Source organism: Crinia signifera, chromosome 1, assembly GCF_055691185.1.
Source record: "Crinia signifera chromosome 1, ASM5569118v1, whole genome shotgun sequence".
Taxonomy (NCBI): domain Eukaryota; kingdom Metazoa; phylum Chordata; class Amphibia; order Anura; family Myobatrachidae; genus Crinia; species Crinia signifera.
Window position 1 is genome coordinate 223774250 of NC_139217.1, and position 20263 is coordinate 223794512.

Genomic DNA, 20263 nt, shown 5'->3' on the forward strand with positions numbered 1-20263 from the left:
CTTAAAGGTCCAAATCTCCGCACTATCTGTGTTTTTTCAGAAAAAGATTGCGGCCTTGCCTGAAGTGCAAACCTTCTTACAGGGGGTGCTCAGGATTCAGCCCCCCTTTGTGCCTCCCACTGCACCATGGGATTTGGAAGTAGTTCTTACTTTCTTAAAATCAGCCCGGTTTGTTCCACTGGAAGAGTCTGAGCTGCGACACCTCACTTGGAAGACTGTTGTTCTGCTGGCGCTAGCTTCGGCCAGGAGGGTGTCCGAGCTCGGGGCCTTGTCTTGTCGGAGCCCTTACCTTGTGTTCCACAACGATAGGGCGGAACTCAGGACTAGACCACAATTCCTTCCAAAGGTGGTGTCAGGGTTCCACCTAAACCAACCTATTGTGGTTCCTTCTAGCGCGACACACCCAGATATACCGGATACCTTGGATGTAGTCCTCACCCTTAAGGGGTATGTCAAGCGCACAGCTAGGATCCGTAAGACGGACAGCCTGTTTGTGCTTTATGATGCGCAGAAGAAGGGTTTACCTGCTTCAACGCGTACCATTGCCAGGTGGATAAGATGTACTATCCAACAGGCTTATGCATCAGCTGGTTTGTCGCTTCCTTTTTCAGTAAAGGCTCATTCAACCAGGTCTGTAGGTACCTCTTGGGCGGCTGCTCGAGGGGTGTCGGCAATGCAGCTATGCAGGGCCGCAACTTGGTCAGGGCAACACACATTTGTGAAGTTCTACAAGTTTGACACCCTGGCCAGGGAGGATTCCCAGTTCGGGAATGCGGTTCTACAGCAGAATCCGCACGTTCCCACCCGTTCTGGTAGCTTTGGGACCTCCCCATAGTAGTGAAGCCCAGTATCCCATTGGACGGTAGAGAAAATAGGATTTTGGGTACCTACCGGTAAATCCTTTTCTCGTAGTCCATATGGGATACTGGGAGCCCGCCTCAGTGCGGCTTTTTCTGCTGTCAGATCTACTTTATGGTTAGGCTTATTGCCTTGTTTTCTATAGGATAAATATGTCTATAGATTGTTCTAGTTACAGGTGTCCTCTTAAGTTGTTAGGATTCACCTCTCTTATATGTTTTTTGTTCGTTTGGGTGTGCTGGATGAATCTCACCACAATACATTATCACATACTCCTCACATGCTCTCCTTCGGCACAGTTTTTGCATTAACTGACTAGTGGAGGGAGATTGAGGGGAGGAGCCAGTGCACCCACACTGAAAGTTTTTTTATGTGCCTGTCTCTCCTGCGGAGGTCTCAATCCCCATAGTAGTGAAGCCCAGTATCCCATATGGACTACGAGAAAAGGATTTACCGGTAGGTACCCAAAATCCTATTTTTAAATGTCGGGATTTTGTCCTTGTCGGGATTTTGTCCTTGTCGGGATTTTATCCTTGTCGGTATTATGACTGCATCCCGTATTCTTCTCCTGACATAACAGTATGTTTGTTCTATACCACAAAGCTGAAGGAAAAGTTAATCTGATTCCAACAGATCTAGTCAAGAAATTTGATTAAAACTGGCAAATGGTATGTGTTTTTTCTCTAATCCAATGTGCAGTCCCGAGCGCATTGGATCGGAGAACAGAAAAGATCTGTCTAATTGTACAGCCTCCAGCAGTAGTGTATGGGATTGCATACACTAAAGTCTAGAATCTATTTTACCATCCTAGATAAAGACTGAAATGTGATATTGATTTATCCTTTAACAAAAATAGTAGTAGTAAAAATTATAATAATCTTTTGTTCTGAAGTTCCTTTCAGAGTCAGACTGATTATTTTACAATGGGACCAGAGACTGCACAGCCACAAAATTCCAGCTGCAAGATCATGACCTTTAGACCCACATGGGAGGAGTTTCAGGATTTTCGAAAATATATAGCATATATAGAATCTCAGGGAGCACACAGAGCTGGACTGGCAAAGGTGAGTGATTTATTGGTTTTATAGTGATCTGTAGCTGTTTTTCTCTGTATATACATACAATGTTCTATCTTCGTTTTTTTGTGTTGATCTGAGTTTACACTAGTAAGCCTTCTCTGCCTGAAGCACCAGAGATTATAATAACGTAAAGGGCTTGTACATTTAAGCCAAACCTGGTTCCCAAACTTTTTCATATCACTGCACCCTAATAGTATAAGATTATACCTGTGGCATCCCTAGACCAAATGTTTCTTATTGGGAAATTAGGAAACAAAATATGAATTAAATAAATGTATATGTTTTAAATGTCATCTTTAGGTCTAATTCTATAGTGTGAGACAAGATTGGCTTCTGTTTATCCACATATTTTATGACTTGCACCCACAAGCACTGTTTTTTCCTATTATATGGACCATAATTAATTTCAATTGGTCTTGGACCACAAATCTGAGGCACCACTGCAAGGGTTCCAAGGCACCCTTGGTTGCCATGGCACACAGTTTGGAAGCCACTGAATTAAGCTAAAAGAAAGATAAACAAAGATAGAAACAGTCAGAATAAAGCTATTTGTAAAGCTAGCTGCATCAAGCTTTCCTGCAATATGGTTTCCCCCCCCCCCTGTTTTTATGTTCCATTTATTTTTCAGATTTAATGTTTTGTTGTTGTATGTACATCTTAAGCTTTATTATCAGCTACTTCAGAGGCACAAGCTTAAGGGTAAGTCATCAGAGGAGCATAGAGAGGAATACATATGGGTAACCGCCAGTGGTCAGAATACTGACACCAGCATTTCAATGGAGGGAAACCCGACAGGTGTGGTATATGACCCAGACAGTTGGGATCCCGACAGTCATTAGCCCGAAGTTGGGATCCCGACTGCCCGGACTCAGACTGCGCGCGGGGGGGGCAACGAAGCCCCTTGCGGGCTCGCTGTGCTCGCCACGCTGCGGGCACAGTGGCTCGCTACGCTCGCCACCTATTCTATTCTCCCTCTATGTGGGTCATGGACCCCCATAAGGGAGAATAGCCAGTGGCTGTCGGGGTTTTAACAGTTGGGATCCCGACGTCGGGCTAATCACTTGAGATGCTGACTGTCAGCTATTCGGCACCCATCCCGACATGGGTCCAGTAAGCATTTATAACTTCTCCCTTTCTGGCATCTCCATCATTGTTGGGATTCTGGGGCTGGTATTCTGACTACCGGCATCTTGACAGCCAGAATGTTAACCGCATCCCCATAGAGAAACTTTTCCTCAATATTATTTTTATTTTATTCTGACTGCTCAACTCTTTTTTCCCAAAAAACATATTTACCAAATTTAAGTTCATAATGTAGGATGGTTTTATATTTGAAAGTGAGTAGTTGTTAAAGGCATTATAAGTTAAGGGTGGCGATATGGTATCCGTACTGATCATAGACTGACTCATGAGAGACAGTCAAAAGGTCGACAGGGTCTAAAGGTCGACAGGGTCTAAAGGTTGACATGAAAAAGGTTGACATGCCTTTTTTTACAAAATTTTCAGCCGACGGGCGGTATTTCATACCCTATCATCCACTAGGGCATGGATGGTGAATAAAATAGTGTGCCGAGCTACAATAATGTAGTAGAAAAACATGCTTTGTTCCAATTGAATTGCTTGCCAATGTAAAGTTTCTCCTATCTATTTAAAATGACAATCTTTTTATCTGGTTTAGTCTAACCACATACTGTAACATGTATATTTGTATGATATTGTACATTATGCTTGCAGATTATTCCTCCCAAAGAGTGGCGTCCAAGAAAAACTTATGATGACTTAGATGAGATGGTGATTCCGGCTCCAATCCAACAGGTGGTGACTGGCCAGTCTGGTCTCTTCACTCAGTATAACATCCAGAAGAAAGCAATGACTGTGGGAGAATACAGGAAGTTAGCAAACAGTGACAAGTAAGTCTAAGATTTTCCCTTGGCAGCCATAACCATAGTCTGCTAAGTAGTGAGAGGAAATAGACCCCACCCCAATGCACCTTAAGCTTTTGGCTTGTGCTGTCTTTTTAAGTTTTTTTTCCCTATCTCTCTGCTGAGTGAGACAATTGAGTAAGAAGTAGTGTGTTATATTATTTTTATAGCCACAGGGATTATCTGTTGACAGGCCTCCATGGCTTGTGGAATGCCAGGGCCAGCCTGTTGCATCTACCACGCTGCAATGTACTTACCATTCTACTGGGCATCCAGCTCCCAGATAAGCTCCCAGTTTTGGCAACAGTCTGTGTGAGTACACCACTTATCTAGACAAATATCTTTGTGGGTGATAAGTAGCAATTAGTGATAAAATTTCATAAACATTTATATAGTGTTAGTATCAATTAGTGATAAAATTTCATAAACATTTATATAGTGTTAGTATCAGTTACCAGTAGTGTATCAACTAAGAATTTTTTATTACAAAGGAAGAAAAGACAAAATATACAAAAAAAGTTAATCAAAACACGATGCTAAGTCAATCCTGTAATAACTTGACAAAGAAGGGGGGTACACGTGCTAGAATCAATGTATATAAAGAAATAAAAAAATGTTATATATATATATATATATATATATATATATATATATATATATATATATATATACAGCATGTAGACCGGCACTCAGTATTCTGCAGACCCCTTTTCCTTAGGGGGTTAGTAAAGTGCCGAGGTGCCTTCCCAAGGAATGAATATGCAGTGGGGTGTTCCCTATCCAGGAACCAGGCGGCACTCAGCGGGCTTCTCAAAAGGTGCAAGAAGTGTTTATTTCAGCATCAACGTTTCAAAGCCGATGCGGCTTTTTCATCAGGATAAACAAACATGTTTGTTTATCCTGATGAAAAAGCCGCATCGGCTTTGAAACGTTGATGCTGAAATAAACACTTCTTGCACCTTTTGAGAAGCCCGCTGAGTGCCGCCTGGTTCCTGGATAGGGAACACCCCACTGCATATATATATATATATATATATGTGTGTGTATTGCACTGGCCAGTGGCAATCAATTAGTTAAAATAACAATTAGATATAATAAAAATTATAGGTAAGTACAAAACACATTAAGGGCTGCACATTTTAAAACATAAGGCAATCATATCTAGGCAGACTTGTTTTGATACTCCAGAGCAGTTCTTATTAGCTGATGTCTGGCCAGACAGAAATAAGCAAAAAATGAAAAAAAAGGTACTTCTTTACTTTCACGGCGCCAGCATGGCGCCGCGCGTCAGAGTCCCCTTGCGGGGCTCGCTTCGCTCGCCCACGCTGCGGTCTCGGTGGCATGCTACGCTCGCCACGCAAATTAAAATCAACTCCATGCCAACATGGATAGTGGAGGTATGAACTATCCATGTTGGCATGGCGTTAACTTCGTTTATTTTACTTAGTTTGTGGCGAGCGTAACCCGGAAGTAGCGCGGCGCCATGCTGGCGCCGTGAAAGTAAAGAAGTACCAAAAAACATTAAAAATGCAAAAAAACGGAGCAAAGGATGAAAAAATAAAGATAAAAATATTAATAGTCAATTATAGGTTGTAGTCTATGGGTCCCAAACTGCTACTGTCCTGCTGCTATATTTGAGGCAGTAATCGACTTGAAAATAAACCAGTACTTGCTTTTTGGATTATTCGACAGGCAGGTGGGGGATCCGGTTCTGGAGCTCCAGAAAGTGTAGAGGGGGTATTTTAAAAAGCTGTATGACGCGTTTCTCCGCCTCCTGTGTAGGTATCAGCGGCTTCATCAGATATTCAGATGATGTGTATGAGCTGGTTTAAATAGGGAGTGTTTGTAGATCTCTAAATTGCTTAGCAGCTGTGGTGCCGTCTCTCTGCGTGTGATCAGCCAATCCTTGCGGGGGTTTGCCGGGTCTGGCCAATCCGGAGCCCGTCTTTTGGTGGGTGCGTCATGTCTTCTTGCGTTATGCGCCTTTACGTAGTCGTGTGTCTTATGGGCGCATTTACCGCCCCCTTGTGCGTTCCACGTCTCTTACTGGTATTGACACATTAACACATTGATTGGATCGGGAGATGCGCTCCAAGCCTCGCTTTGGAATATTATAAACTCAGCGGCTCGTCTTTTATTCAGTTATCTCCAGGCATTCATAATCTGCATATATTATATTAAAAGTTTCTTAGACCATTCTCCTGTCTATTCATGGAGAGAGCGCATCAAAGGGTCAGTAGATCCCGTAAGTCTGTTATCATATGGACCTGTATCGGCCATCTTGTTTGTGGGCAAAACTGCCCTTTAGTTAGAATACAGGGCATCAAATCGCTGTAGTTATCCGCAATACTTTAGGACTTTATAGTTGATCTGACATAGGTCACATTTATCATATGTAGCGGCACACTCTTTTAATTAAACCAGCTTATATAGATGAAAGGTATACTTTTATATATAGATGGATATATACATATATGTGTTAGAAACAAAAAGGGGGAAAAAAAGATTTTTTTATAGGGGTAGTGAATTTAGACAAGAAGGAAATAGGATGCCTAACTCGTACATATATAGACAAGAATCAATTTCAGATAGACCCCTACGAGTCGGGGTCTCTGGAGAGTTATATATTCATAGAAAACTAAAGGGAAGATAGATGTAGATAGGTAGTTCAATGAGGATCTCCACTCAGACCAAGCATCCTATTTCCTTCTTGTCTAAATTCACTACCCCTATAAAAAAATCTTTTTTCCCCCTTTTTGTTTCTAACACATATGTATATATTCATCTATATATAAAAGTATACCTTTCATCTATATAAGCTGGTTTAATTAAAAGAGTGTGCCGCTACATATGATAAATGTGTACATGATTTAGGACAGGAAAGAAATGTCACTGTGTGGTGCACCTATAGAAGATTTATTAAAATGTAACCTTTATTTAAATTTGGTTAAAAGTATAGCGAAATAAAATGACACATAACATGAAAGACATACAAAATTTCGTAAAAAAGGATATAAGTTATCCTTGCGACGTGGGGTCCCACACTCCTAATTCCCAATTTCCACTTAAATTGGATTACGTACACTGTCTAGCAAATATATTTTTACATATAAATATATGGCAGGCAATGAACATACAGGTCTCAGTTGGGAGAAAGAATCGCCCCAATCATAGGGGAAAGGTCGGTGCACTTCCAAGCAAAATGTCAATTAGGGTATATAGTATATAGGGCAGCATCGATATATAATTCAGGTAACCAGTGCTGGTATTAGGGGAGCACCGGTGGCTGATTGAATATAGTACTGGTGCGCTAATTGTACTAATTCAATAATAGCGCTAATCACAGTATCTGACAGATAACGTGTCGGCCGTGTGATTTAACAGTATGAACTGGCTGGTGTTATTATATAGGAACACTGGCAGCCGCTCCAAACGCAGTGTTCACACGCTAACCAAACATGTTGGTAGCAGCGTTTAACCCCTCAGTCCCTGGAGTGCGGCGTGTTCTATCGTGACACGCCGTCTCACAATTAACAGGACTGGATGACAGTATATAGGAGTACACCCTTAGTCAAATGGCTGTATGCTCATGCGCTTACTCAAATGCCACAGTTCTTAAGTTAAACATATCAAAAGCTTGTAGATACGTGGCAGATAATGAACATATAAGTCTCGGTTGAGGAAGAATCGCCCCAGTCATAGGGGAAAGGTTGGGGCACCTCCAAACGAACTGTCAGTTAGGGTGTATAATGTATACGGCAGCGTCAATGTATAGTTCAAGTAACCAGTGCTAATATTAGGGGGCACCGGTGGCCTCTTAAATATAGTATTGATGCGCTGATTGTGCTAATTCAATAATAGCGCTAATCACAGTATCTGACAGGTATCGTGTCAGCAGCGTAAATTTACAGTTTGAACTTTGGCAGCCGCTCTAAATGTAGTGTTCACACGCTGACCAACCGTGTCAGTAACAGCGGTGATCACTATACGCTGACTGAGCATATCAGTAGCAGCGTTGACCCCTCAGTCCCTGGAGTGCGGCGTGCTCTTTTGTGACACGCCGTCTCCCAATCAGCAGGACTGGGTGATAGTAAATAGGAGTGCACCCTCAGCCAACGGGCTGTATGCTCATGCGCCCGCTCAATGCCACAATTTTTAAGCTAAACAGATCAAAATTTTGTACATTTCAATGGGGGTGGGGAGTGGGGATAGCCCACGAAGTGTACGGTCGGCGTACGCTTCGCTAATGAGCTTCGTCAGGTTGGTCCGGTCGGGATTTTGAACGCCGGGATCCCGACCGCCGGGATTTCATACTGCTTCCCTCAGCACAGCCCTATCATCATGAAAAATCAGGAATGGAGGCTTACAAGACAATGCTCCCTACTCTGAAACCCTCTTAGCAGAGGAAATCGCTAACAAAAAACGTTAATTTCCAAGAAAGAAATTTTAGGTCAGCCGACCTTAACGGTTCAAACTGAGGTTTTTGAAGAACTGCCAGCACCAAAGACAAATCCCATGGTGCTACAGGTTGATTGTACGGAGGTTTTAACTTGGTAACTCCTTGCAGGAACGTTTGTACCTCCGGAATAATAGCCACACTTTTCTGAAAGAAAATAGATCAGTCCTGAAGAAAAAACGTCCTGTAGAAATTCAAGCAACTTGGACAATTTGAATCTCACAGTGTGAGCCTTTTGCCTCTCACACCATCGAATATACATCTTCCAGATCCTATAATAATTTGCTGAAGACACCGGCTTCCTAGCCTTAATCATAGTACTTATCACCGCTTCTCAGAGAACCCTTTGTTCTTTAAAATGGCGGTTTCAATAGCCAGGCCCTAGGCATTTTAAGAGCAAAAAAAAAAAAAGAACTGGCTAGTTTTATAGACCTCATTTGTGTACTAAAGAAGATTTTTTTCTTTGTATTTAGCCTGTTGAAAGAATGACGCGAGTCTGATGGATGACCTATGCTGGTTCATTCTCGCGAAAGGTACGTATCGTCTTGCCCACATATAATAGGCCGCAAGGGCACTGCAGAAAGTACACAACATGATCTAATGTGCAAGTTAGATGATGCTCAATCTTGATCTTCCGACCTGTATAGGGATGATGGAACGAGGGACCACAAATGAGACCTTGACAGGTGGTACAACTCGGGCATTTAAAACACCCTGATTTCGCCAACAACCATCTCTTGTCCGTAGTCAGACTTGGTGTATTTGCACATTAGATCATGTTGTGTACTTTCTGTAGTGCTTTTGCGGCCTATTATATGTGGGCAAGACGATACGCACCTTTCGCGAGAGAATGAACCAGCATAGGTCGTCCATCAGACTCACGTATTCCCATCCGAAAACTGACAAACCTGTTGCCGCACATTTTTTAAAATTAAAGCACCAAATTTCCATCTTGAGGTGCATGATTATAGACTGGGTGCCGCCGATGTTGAGGGGTGTTGATCGTGGCCTAGTCTTGTTGAGGAAGGAGGCTAGGTGGATCCACAAGTTGGATACAGTGGCCCCGAGGGGTCTTAATGAAAATATCTCCTTGTCAGTTTATCTTTGAATTTAAAATAAATTATGATGATGTTCTGAGCAACCAATAGTAGCAGTTCCTATGTATATAAATTATTTATATATGTTTTTTTGTGGTTTTTGTAATTTCTTTGTAGTTTTTTTGTGTTTAAAAAAAAAAAAAAATTGTACGTGACACTTTATGTACACTAGGTGGCAGTAGTGCTGGATATACCCAGTATACCCAGTGAGCTTGTGGCCACATAATACTAATATAGATGATATAGATATTTCAAAAGGAATATAAATGATGCTTGTCCGAATGGTTATTTATAAAGTTGCATAGTGAAGCGCCAGTTGTCCATCATATATGCCCCACTTGAAATATAGATAGTTCTCACAGCCCAGCACGCTGTAATTTAAGGTGCCTGGCTCTATGCGCGCTGTGGAATGCACACTTCCGGGTTTTGCGTTCCACTGAGCGGCAGTGACATGTAGTGTATGACGCACTTCCGCCCTGTGACCCACACGCCGGAATACAAGGCAGCATTGACACTATTACCCAGACTGGCAGGTGAGAAAATAAATATACGTTTTGTGAGACAGATAGATATTTATTTGTTCGTGTGGATGTGCAATTATAGTTGTCTGTGGCTTTTGAGACACTGGCTGCACTATGCATATGCTGTGTAATTGGAGCTTAATTGATGGGAGTGTCCATAGGCTCAGTGTGGGTATATAGGTGGTATCTGGTCAGTTGGTGGTTATGCACTTTAGGAGGTGAGAGTGGGGGCCTTGAGAAAGGTCCAAAGGTGGACCGAAACGTTGGCCCGTGGCCCACTGTCATGCACATTGCACTTTATACTTTGATGGATTGAGATGGATTAAAAAGACATCCAAATTGAAAGTCTGGTGAGTGTCCTCAATTTTTTCTGCAAGCTATATTGGACTATCAGAGTAATCTGGAGCTCCTGAGCTGACACCTCAGTAGCTGCTGGACTATTAGTGGAGAGTGTGATCCTTGTACATGGAATATATATATATATATATATATATATATATATATATATATATATATATATATATAATGACGATTTTCAAAAAAATGAAAACCGGAGGCGGCACTCAAAGAAAACGTGGGTAAATTGTATTAAAGCATAAAAGTGCAAAACTGGTCAGTATACATGGTCAACAGTTTCGGAGCTGACGCCCCTTCCTCAAGACCACTGACACATCAACTGAATCAAACAGAACATAGTGGTGAAGTGCAGAAAACGAAAAACAGAATGCTGTAACAAATTGCATTTAAATAGAGTAGCACTTACATTATACCAGGGCATTGCAGGACGCCAGAAGCAGCTTCCTGCTGTGTGTGTAATCACCTGACCTCTGACATCAGTCAGTTGTCCTGGCAACGGGATGGGCGTCCGTGCCTGTGTCTGGACGGAGAGAGCAATAAATCAAAGTTGTGTTAGAAACGCTCTGTCCCTGTGTAGGAAGACGCATGTAAACATAAGTGGTGAAGCATGTTAAGTGCCGGTGCCGTGTTGAAGATATAAAGATATAAAATGGATTAAAAAACAATTTACCCACGTTTTCTTTGAGTGCCGCCTCCTGTTTTCATTTTTTTGAAAATCGTCATTATATACTTCTGATGTGGAAGGCACCTCACCTGTTTACTTATTGGATATACTAAGTGCCGGTCCTCTCGACTATATATATATATATATATATATATATATATATATATATATATATATATATATATATATATATATATATATATATATATATATATATATATATATATATATATATATATATATATATATATATAGTGAAGGGCGGCACTCTCGGGCCTTCAAATGTGTGCGGTACCTGATCAAAGACCTCACAGCCAAGTGATGAAACAACGTTTCGATGTTTAATGGTCTTCAGGTACCTGAAGACCATTAAACATCAAAACTTTGTATCACATAGACATTGAACCAAATCTCCACTATTTATTATCAGTTAATTTAGTGTGTGCAGAGCCCCTACAATGTCTGTTTAAACAATGTGGTCACAAGCCATAGGGCACCCCAAAACTAGGAAAGGTGAGTGCCGATGTTAAGTGTATATATTATTTATTAGATTAATTTTTTTAAATTAGTCTTATTGTGGTCACATTCTCTCATGCACCCTGCTTTAACTAAGATTCCATAGCTTATGTTAACCATTTCCCTAGATTAGTGACAGGTGTGTTGGTAGCTGCTCACCTATAAAAGCAAAGTGTGCTGTGAGCTTCAGACCAGATAGCATGCCTGGAATCAAACATTGATGTGATAGCTATGTGTATTGTAGCCATTTTAAGCGATAGTGTTAGGACCTGCAGAAAAGTGGGGTCCCGTGAAGGGGACTGCAGGCTTAAATGCATTGATCAATTCATGAACCAAATCTCCACTATTTATTATCAGTTAATTTAGTGTGTGCAGAGCCCCTACAATGTCTGTTTAAAAAATGTGGTCACAAGCCATAGGGCACCCCAAAACTAGGAAAGGTGAGTGCCAATGTTAAGTGTATATATTATATATATTCCATGTACAAGGATCACACTCTCCAGTTATAGTCCCGAGAGTGCCGCCCGTCACCCTACATGTATCTATCCTTCTGGGGAAGGCACCCGGCACCCTACTACCTATAACTGAAGTACCTGAGTAACGAGCAACAAACCTAACAGAAAACAAAAAACGTTGTCTGCAAAAGTTTGGGCACTCTGCAGAGTTTATAGCATGCACCGCCCCCTTTGGACAGCTGAGACATGACAGTGTCATGGATTGTTCTCAATCGTCATCTGGAAACACCAGGTGATGTCAATCTCAAAGGTTTTTGAGCCCAGACTCATCTCACCTTACCCCAACAATCAGAATAGTTGACGCTCACAAAGCAGGAGAAGGCTATAAGAAGATAGCAAAGAGTTATCAGATGCCCATATCCTCTGTTCGGAATGTAATTAAGAAATGTCAGTCTCCCTGCAAGCTAATATAATACTGATCCCGAAACCACGCCAGGACCCCTCGAAATGTTCTAATTACAGACCAATATCACTACTTAATGTGGATCTCAAAATGTATGCAAAAATTCTAGAGACACGCCTTGCCACCTACCTTCCCCATCTAATCCACCCTGATCAAGTTTGCTTCATTCCATGTCGACAAGCTTCGGACAACACCAGGCGGGCTCTAGACATAATACACTACATCCATAAGCAGAAATTGCCATCTCTAATATTAACACTGGATGCTGAGAAGGCATTTGACCGTATTTCATGGTCTTTTGCCTTCCAGGTCCTTAGAAAGATGGGTTTTGGTGGAAAATTCCTTCAAGGTATTCAAGCCCTTTATCAATCCCCATCTGCAACTGTATCAGTTAACCCGTTGCACTTCCTCACCTTTTGGCATCACAAATGGCACCAGGCAGGGTTGCCCACTCTCGCGCTTTATTTTTGCACTAGTAATGGAACCCCTTGCCGCGAGAATAAGCAACTCGTATATTGGAGGTGTGCAGGTAGGGCCGACTGAACATAAGATTGCATTATATGATGACGATGTTCTGCTGTCTTTGAGTAATCCAGCTCAATCCCTGCGGCCTCTACTAGCCGAAATAGATTCATATTCCTAATTTTCCAGGTATAAAATTAACGCTGACAAGACCGAAGTTCTAGACTTTTACCTCCACGGGCCAACCAAACTGACACTGGAGGCTTCTTTCCCATTTAATTGGCGTAAGCGGAAAATTAAATATCTTGGTATCTTTTTAACTCACCAGCTTCACCAGCTATTCCAGGCAAATTTCCTCAGGGTTTTAGATCAAATTAAAACAGACCTACTAGCATGGTTCTCCCACTTCATATCATGCATAGGCAGAATAAACTCAGTGAAGATGAATGTCCTTCCTAGACTCCTTTATCTTTTTCAAACCCTCCCAATCTCTGTCCCTTCCTTTTAAATTCCTGAGATTTCAAAACTTCCCGTTCTTTATTTGAGCGAACAAACACCCCAGAATCCACCTGCAAACAATACAGTGCCCCTCACATAGTGGAGGTCTGGGTATCCCTGACTTTAAATGATACTATATAGCAAAACAGTTAGCTCACTGTGTTCAATGGTGTAACCCCAAGGCAAGGAAGGTCTGGACGGATATTGAGGCTGCCGAATTAGGACTCTCCTCTGTCTCTTCCCTCCTCTGGATCCCGAAACCCAAATGACTCATGAGTATAACCTCTCACCCAATAGTGTCTCGGTGTCTTTATGTTTTTTTTTTTTTTTGAAAAATATTTTTATTCAGCACTTTTTTGTACATTGTGAAATATTAAGTTATAACAGTTGTACATCATTTCAATAAAAGGAAATTTTACATCACAGTATGGCATTGACTGTTGATTTCACAGTATTTGGTTTTACATATCCGTTATATTCAGATCATAGTTATAGTTTTTTTGTCTTCAGATCTTACAGATAAACATATTATAGCAATTTATATTTCTTCGTATAGTGATGTTCTAGAAGTTCTCCGACGTTAACAACATTGTGAATTGATTGTGAGTACAAAGTGTTGTCACAAAAGAACAAAAATCAAAAGAGGTCCAGAAGTGGACCTAAGAGATCAAAAAGGTGTGCTCCTCTCTCTCGCCCCCCCCCCCCCCACCCCGCCCCTGCCAACCCCCAAAAGAGAATAAAATAAGTGTTGGTGAAATGCTGAATTGAGGAAACTATGACACAGCCACAGGATGGTCCTCGGCTATCACGCGTAATAGATACCAGGATGTGTCTTTTAGACTTTTGTGTATTTGTTGCCTCACCTCTAAAGATAGTGTGGCTATGTAACTTTCCCACATTGAGAAGAATTTTTTTACCTTGGATTCCTTGCTTAGAGTAGTCTCGACCCAATCCATTCTAAATAGATGAAATAGTTTATGTTTAAATAAGGGAAAAGTTGGGGGGGACGTTGATGTCCATTCTTGTAGTATGGTTTTCCTTGCGGCTGCGCTAATGGCTAATAATAGGTCTCTACAACCTTTTGTTACTCTTAAGTCTGAGGGAATTACGCCCAACACTGCCCAGTCATCTACAAATGGGACATAGTTCACTAGGTGGGTTTCTGCATATCTTTTTACTTGAAGCCAGAAGCTTCTGACCATTGGACATGCCCAGAAGCAGTGGTAAAGATCCGCCTCTAGTTCCCCACATCTATAGCAAGCGCTCGAGTTTGTTCGGCCCATTAAATGGCTCCGGTGGGGAGATAGATAAGCCCTGTGGAATATATTAAGAAACATCTCGACATATGAGGAGGAGGGTAGCGTTTTACAGGATTTTAGTAAGAATTTAATTAGGTCGTCCGTGTCATATTGTGGGAATTTTAGTGTCCATTGGGCTATGCCCTGCTTACTAGATGTATAGTCTAGAATGGTTCGAAAATGTTGATAATAGCAGGATATAGCTTTTTTCTCAAGGGGCGGCTGTAATAAAAGGGTATCAATGGTATTGTTCCAGTCTTTGTCTGAGAAGTTGCGTACTACCGTGGAAACATAATGTTGGGCTTGTAGTAAGGCCAGAGGGTGTCCCGTTAGGCAGGGGAATTTTTCGCTCGCCTCTGAGAAGGTTAGAGGTCTACGTGCTGATCTGTCAACCAATGATCCGATGCCCGTGACGCCCCCCACCCTCCATATGTTGAATGGGTATGTAGCGGATCCCTCTTGGAATTCTGTATTGTTTATGAATGGAAGATGTATTGATTTGTGAGAATTTAGACCTGCTTGGCCTCTTACCCAGTGCCATGTTTTTTTCGTGTTCCATATCAAGGGGTTTTCTTGTGAGTGTTTCGGGACCTCTTGATCATGAAGGTGTAAGAACGACAGTAAGCATTTCCCTGGAACCATCTCTCTTTCCAGGGAGGTGCATGTGTAATATTCTGTCCCGGCTAACCAATCTGAAAGATAACGGAACATTGTGGCCTTATTGTATTGCCTAATGTCTGGTAGGCCCAAGCCACCGTTCCATTTCGGCTGTTGCAGCTTTATTAGGCCTATTTTGGGTCTGCCGTTGTTCCATATAAATTCTCTGATGTTTTTATTAAAAGTTTTGATGTCGTTTGGGGAGATGTAAAGGGGTAGTCCCTGCAGTAGGTACATTATTCGTGGAAAAGTTACCATCTTGATTAAGTTTATTCTCCCGATGTAGGAGATGGGTAGGTTTTTCCAATTTTTTAACTCCTCATAGGCTTGTTGGAAAGTGGGGGCATAGTTTAATTTGTAAAGTTGTCCTAGGTGTCGGGGGATTTGTGTGCCTAAATAGGTGAATGAATTGGTGGCCCAGACGAATGGTACACTGTTGGTGAAGTCGGTGGGTAGGGGGTGTGATGTTAGGGAAAGTGCCTTGGATTTTTGCATGTTGATTGCGAAGCCCGATATTTCTTTGAAATGTTTAAACAGTTGTATAATGTGATGGAGAGACTCCGTCGGGTTAGAAATATATAATAAAATATCGTCCGCAAAGGCGGTGAGCTTCACAATCCTGGATCCGATTGGCATGCCTTTGAAGATGGGGTCAGCTTCTAAAAGGCGTAGAAATGGGTCCAGTGCCAAGTTGAATAGCAGGGGCGATAGAGGGCAACCCTGGCGGGTGCCTCTGTGCATCACTATCGGGCCGCCTAGGGTGCCATTTACCATGATTCTAGTTGTGGGGGAATTGTATAGATATTTAATAAAGTCTATCAGTGTTGTGTTGAATCCTCTTTGTTCTAAGGTTTGGAAGAGGTGGGTCCACAGAACCGTGTCGAAGGCTTTTATGGTGTCAAGGCTTAGTAGGATATTGGTGTGGGTGTTAGTTAGGGTGGACAATGCCACCGCCGCTATGGCTGTTCTAATACCTTTCACCGAGTGCCTTCCTCGGATAAATCCTAGTTGTGTTGGTGTGAGGAGGTCGGGGAGTATTGTTTGCATCCTGTCCGCTATGATTTTGGCTAGTAATTTGATATCTGTGTTTATTAGACTAATGGGCCTGTAGGATTCTACTAGTTGTGGGTCTTTTTGTGGTTTGGGTAGTAATATGGTGGTCTTGTTTGTCAGGTGTGGGAAAGGAGTATGATGTGTGAGGAGGTTGTTGAATAGGTCTGTGAGTGCCGGGGCCAGTTGGTGTTGGAGGAGTTTAAAATATTCATTTGAGAGGCCGTCTGGGCCAGGGGATTTCCCCAGATGGGAAGAGGTGATTGCCTTCAAAACCTCCTCTAGTTTTATGGGTTCTGTTAGTAGGTCGCTTTGTGATGGGGTTAACTTTGGAAGGCGTAGATCGTGAAATAAGTCTGTTTGGTTTGTAGAGTCTGCAGTTTGGTCACTATATAATGTCGTAAAGTATTTTTCGAATTCTGTGAGTATGTCGGGGGTGTTAGTGGATAGTTGTCCGGATTGTGGGTTGCGTATTGCGGTTACGTATGTGCGTTTGTGTTTGGGTTTGGACATGTTGGCCAATAGTTTGCCAGTCTTGTTACCCCATCTAAAGAATTTTTGTTTTGTGTAGAGTACATCTTTTTTGGCCTGTTCTAGTAAATGGGTGTCTAAGAGTTGTTTCGCTTCCTGGTATTTAAGCAGTAAGGGTGGTGTGGGGTTATTTTTGTAATTTTGCAGGGCGGAATTCATTGCGCTTGCAAGGCCTTTGTAGGAGGCTATGGCTGCTTTGCGTTGTCTTGAGACATAGTCTATGATTTGGCCCCTTAAGACTGCCTTGGAGGCGCCCCAGAAGATAGTGGGAGTGTCCCAGGAATCAATGTTGTCGTCCTGATAGTTCATCCAGGACGCTAACAGGAACTCCCTGAATTTGTCTGAATTATATAAGTATGCTGGGAAGCGCCATTGTCTGCTACCTCCGTAGTTAAATGCTGGCGTTATTTGGAGTGTGATAGGGGCATGGTCTGATATTAATATAGGATGAATATCTGCCTTAACCACTTTGGAAGTCAGATGATCTGCTAGGTAAAGTGTGTCTATGCGTGACCATGTACAATGAGCCGCTGAGTAAAAGGTATATGTGTTGTCTGTGGGGTTAAGCAGACGCCATATATCTGTAAGTTGTAGTGTTGTTTTGAGAGATTGATATTGGGTCCATATTGTCTGATTAATTCGCTGGGCAGGTTGTCTGTCTCTGGTCGGGTCTTCTACGGAGTTAAAATCTCCGGCCAGTATTATGGAGTGGTTTGAGCGTTGTGATAGCAGGCTAATTATCTTCCCTATAAAATCTTGTTGGTTTGTGTTTGGTGCATAAATATTCACTAGCGTGTACTTGGTGCCCCAAATTTCCACGTCCATAATGATATATCTGCCATTGGGATCGATCATGGTTGACAGAACAGTGTAGTTTACATTTTTACGGAATATTATAGCCACTCCTCTGACCTTCCTATTGAAGTTAGCCGTAATGCATTGGTCTATCCATGGGGCGCGTAGCGTGGCAGTTTCCCCCTCTTCCAATGCGTCTCCTGCAGGAGAACGACATCGGGGTTAAATCTTTTTAGGTGTGTGGTGACACGCTTGCGCTTGACCACTGAGTTCAGCCCCCCCACGTTCCATGAAAGGAATTTTAGAGTACTAGGTGTATTTGTTGTGGTGTTGATGTTGTTGGGGTCTATCATTATGTCAGCCTATGCCCGTTCGGGCGTGGTTATGTGTAAGTAGTTGATCCTGTATCTGTGCACCATTCCCCGTCCCAGCAAGCGGGGTAAGTGCGAAAGGTAAGAGGGGTGTTCTGCCTGGGCGAGGAGGGAGAGGCCAAGAGAGAGAGCAAATCATAACAAAATTCAAACAAAACATTTTGATTAATAAACAGTGCTGTAACCACCAATTTCTAACTTTTCTTACTTGAAACCAACCAGTGACAGGCATCCTCTTCTTTGAGGTGCGCGTCTAGTATATTCAAACACGTAACATGTAATTTATTGAACTTAACTAAGAGGTATAATGGGATTCCACTCCCATGTGAGATTATAGAACTGCTTATTCCCCTAAATCTTTTCTGTCGTATGTTTTTTTTTTTTTTGTAATTATTTAATAGAAGCAACATTTGTGTGTGGCTTTCGCCAGCCATTTTAGGGCGTAGGCCCTCTGGTTTGTAAGACATTGACCTTCTTGCGTCATCTATTGGGAGGATGAGCTTCGTCAGCTTGTATGGCAAAATGAGTTTTGGCTTGTTGGGGGTCAATAAAGTAGCGTGCCTGTCCCCCATCCTCCACTCTTAATTTTGCAGGATATAATAGTGCAAATTTTACATTGTGATTGTGCAGCCAGCGGCATACCTCTGCAAAGTCCCGTCTCTTTTGCGTTACTGTGGCTGAAAAGTCCTGAAAGATCAGGATCCTCATGCCATTCACCTCCAAAGAAGGGACTCTGCGGTACGCCGTAAGGATTTTATCCTTCATTCTGTAGTCTAGAAACTTAGCGATGACTGGCCTTGATCTGGCATTTTGGGCTGCTCTATCCGGGCCTATCCTGTGCGCCCTCTCCACATATGGGAGTATTGTCGGGTCTGAAATCTGTAACTTTTCAGGGATAGTTACTGTGATTAGGTCTACGAGGGATTGGCCTGTGATCTGTTCAGGTATTCCCACAAATCTTAGGTTGCTTCGTCTATTACGATTTTCCAAATCGTCTATTTTGGCCAGTAAGGACTGCACAGTGTCGGATTGGGATGTAATGTCCCTTTGCATACCATGGGTTTGGTCTTCAATGTCGCTAACCCTACCTTCCACTGTGGTTAGTCTAGCGGAGTTAGTATCAATTTTGGCCAAAGCTGCGTCGAATGATGACTGGAGAGTGTCCAGTTTTTTCTCTAGTTGTGGCATGAGAATTTTAGAGATTTCATGGGCCATGTCTACTACCGCTGATGGGGTCTGTAATGTAGAGAGGGATGTAGGCGGGCTTTCAATGTTATCTTCCAGTTCATCGCTATGAGACGGGGATGGGAGGGCTTGTTTTCCCTGTTGTTGAGTTTTTTTGCCCATTTTTTTTGGTGGAGGGTTTGTATCAGGAGTGGTGTGGATTACCTTACGAAGGTATCTTTCCATGCCCTGGAGGGCTACTCAAGAATAGGGGTTTGTCTCGCTAGGACCCAGAGGATTCTATGGTAAGCAGGGGGAATCTTCTGTAAGATATTGCGGGAGTGGTTATCCCATGTGGTGCACCGCGACTCACAGCATTTTGTACTCTGGCAGCATAGTTAATATGTTATGAGTTTTGGTAGGGTACTGAGTCGTGGCCCAAAAGAGCCGCAGATTTTTTATGCTTAGTATAATAGGTTTAGTTACCATATGCGTATCGCTATGCTAGGGGCCTTGTTGAAGGGATATCGAGAGAGGAAAAGGCCGCCTCGTGCTCAAACTTTACCGGGCCAAATTCCCCAGTGAGTCGTTTAAAAGTATAAGTGAACAGTTTCTATAACATTAGTTCTTATTAAGAAATACCCGTGGTCCCAGGTAGATCCTATGATAGGAAGGAAAACAGAGTAAAGCAAACAATTCTAGGAAATATATATAAATGCAACCATATACGTTCTATCTTGCTTCAGCTCCTGTGTGGTATTGCTTAAGGCTATTGTAGTACGAATGAAATCCCCTAGAGGGCAGCAAAGTATAAGCAATGTTCATATATGGTCCATTAGTGGGAGAAACGAAATATGTGAACTCACAGTTTCACCAAGAACCTTTGTACCTTATCTTTGCAGGTCAAACAGATGAGGAAGTTCAGGTAGTATATTTGTGTTGGTCACACAACTGTGCTTAAAAGCTTGGCACAGTGATTGGGTTGATGAAGTGAGGTAACCCGCCCTATTTGTACGTTGTCAGATAGGGTTGACCATATATCATTAGTT

The 20263-nt window shown here is 42.3% G+C and overlaps 1 protein-coding gene across 2 annotated transcripts in view; it reads left to right on the plus strand.

Moving 5' to 3' along the window:
• The window catches only part of KDM4B (lysine demethylase 4B), a 284368-nt gene that overhangs the window by 34847 nt on the left and 229258 nt on the right, over positions 1–20263 (plus strand). For both annotated transcript variants that reach the window (XM_083179332.1, XM_083179333.1), the window contains 2 exons: positions 1751–1922; positions 3672–3847. In XM_083179332.1, the coding sequence (XP_083035458.1) occupies positions 1782–1922; positions 3672–3847 (317 nt within the window). In that variant the 5' untranslated portion in view covers positions 1751–1781. The remainder of the gene's footprint in view (positions 1–1750; positions 1923–3671; positions 3848–20263) is intronic.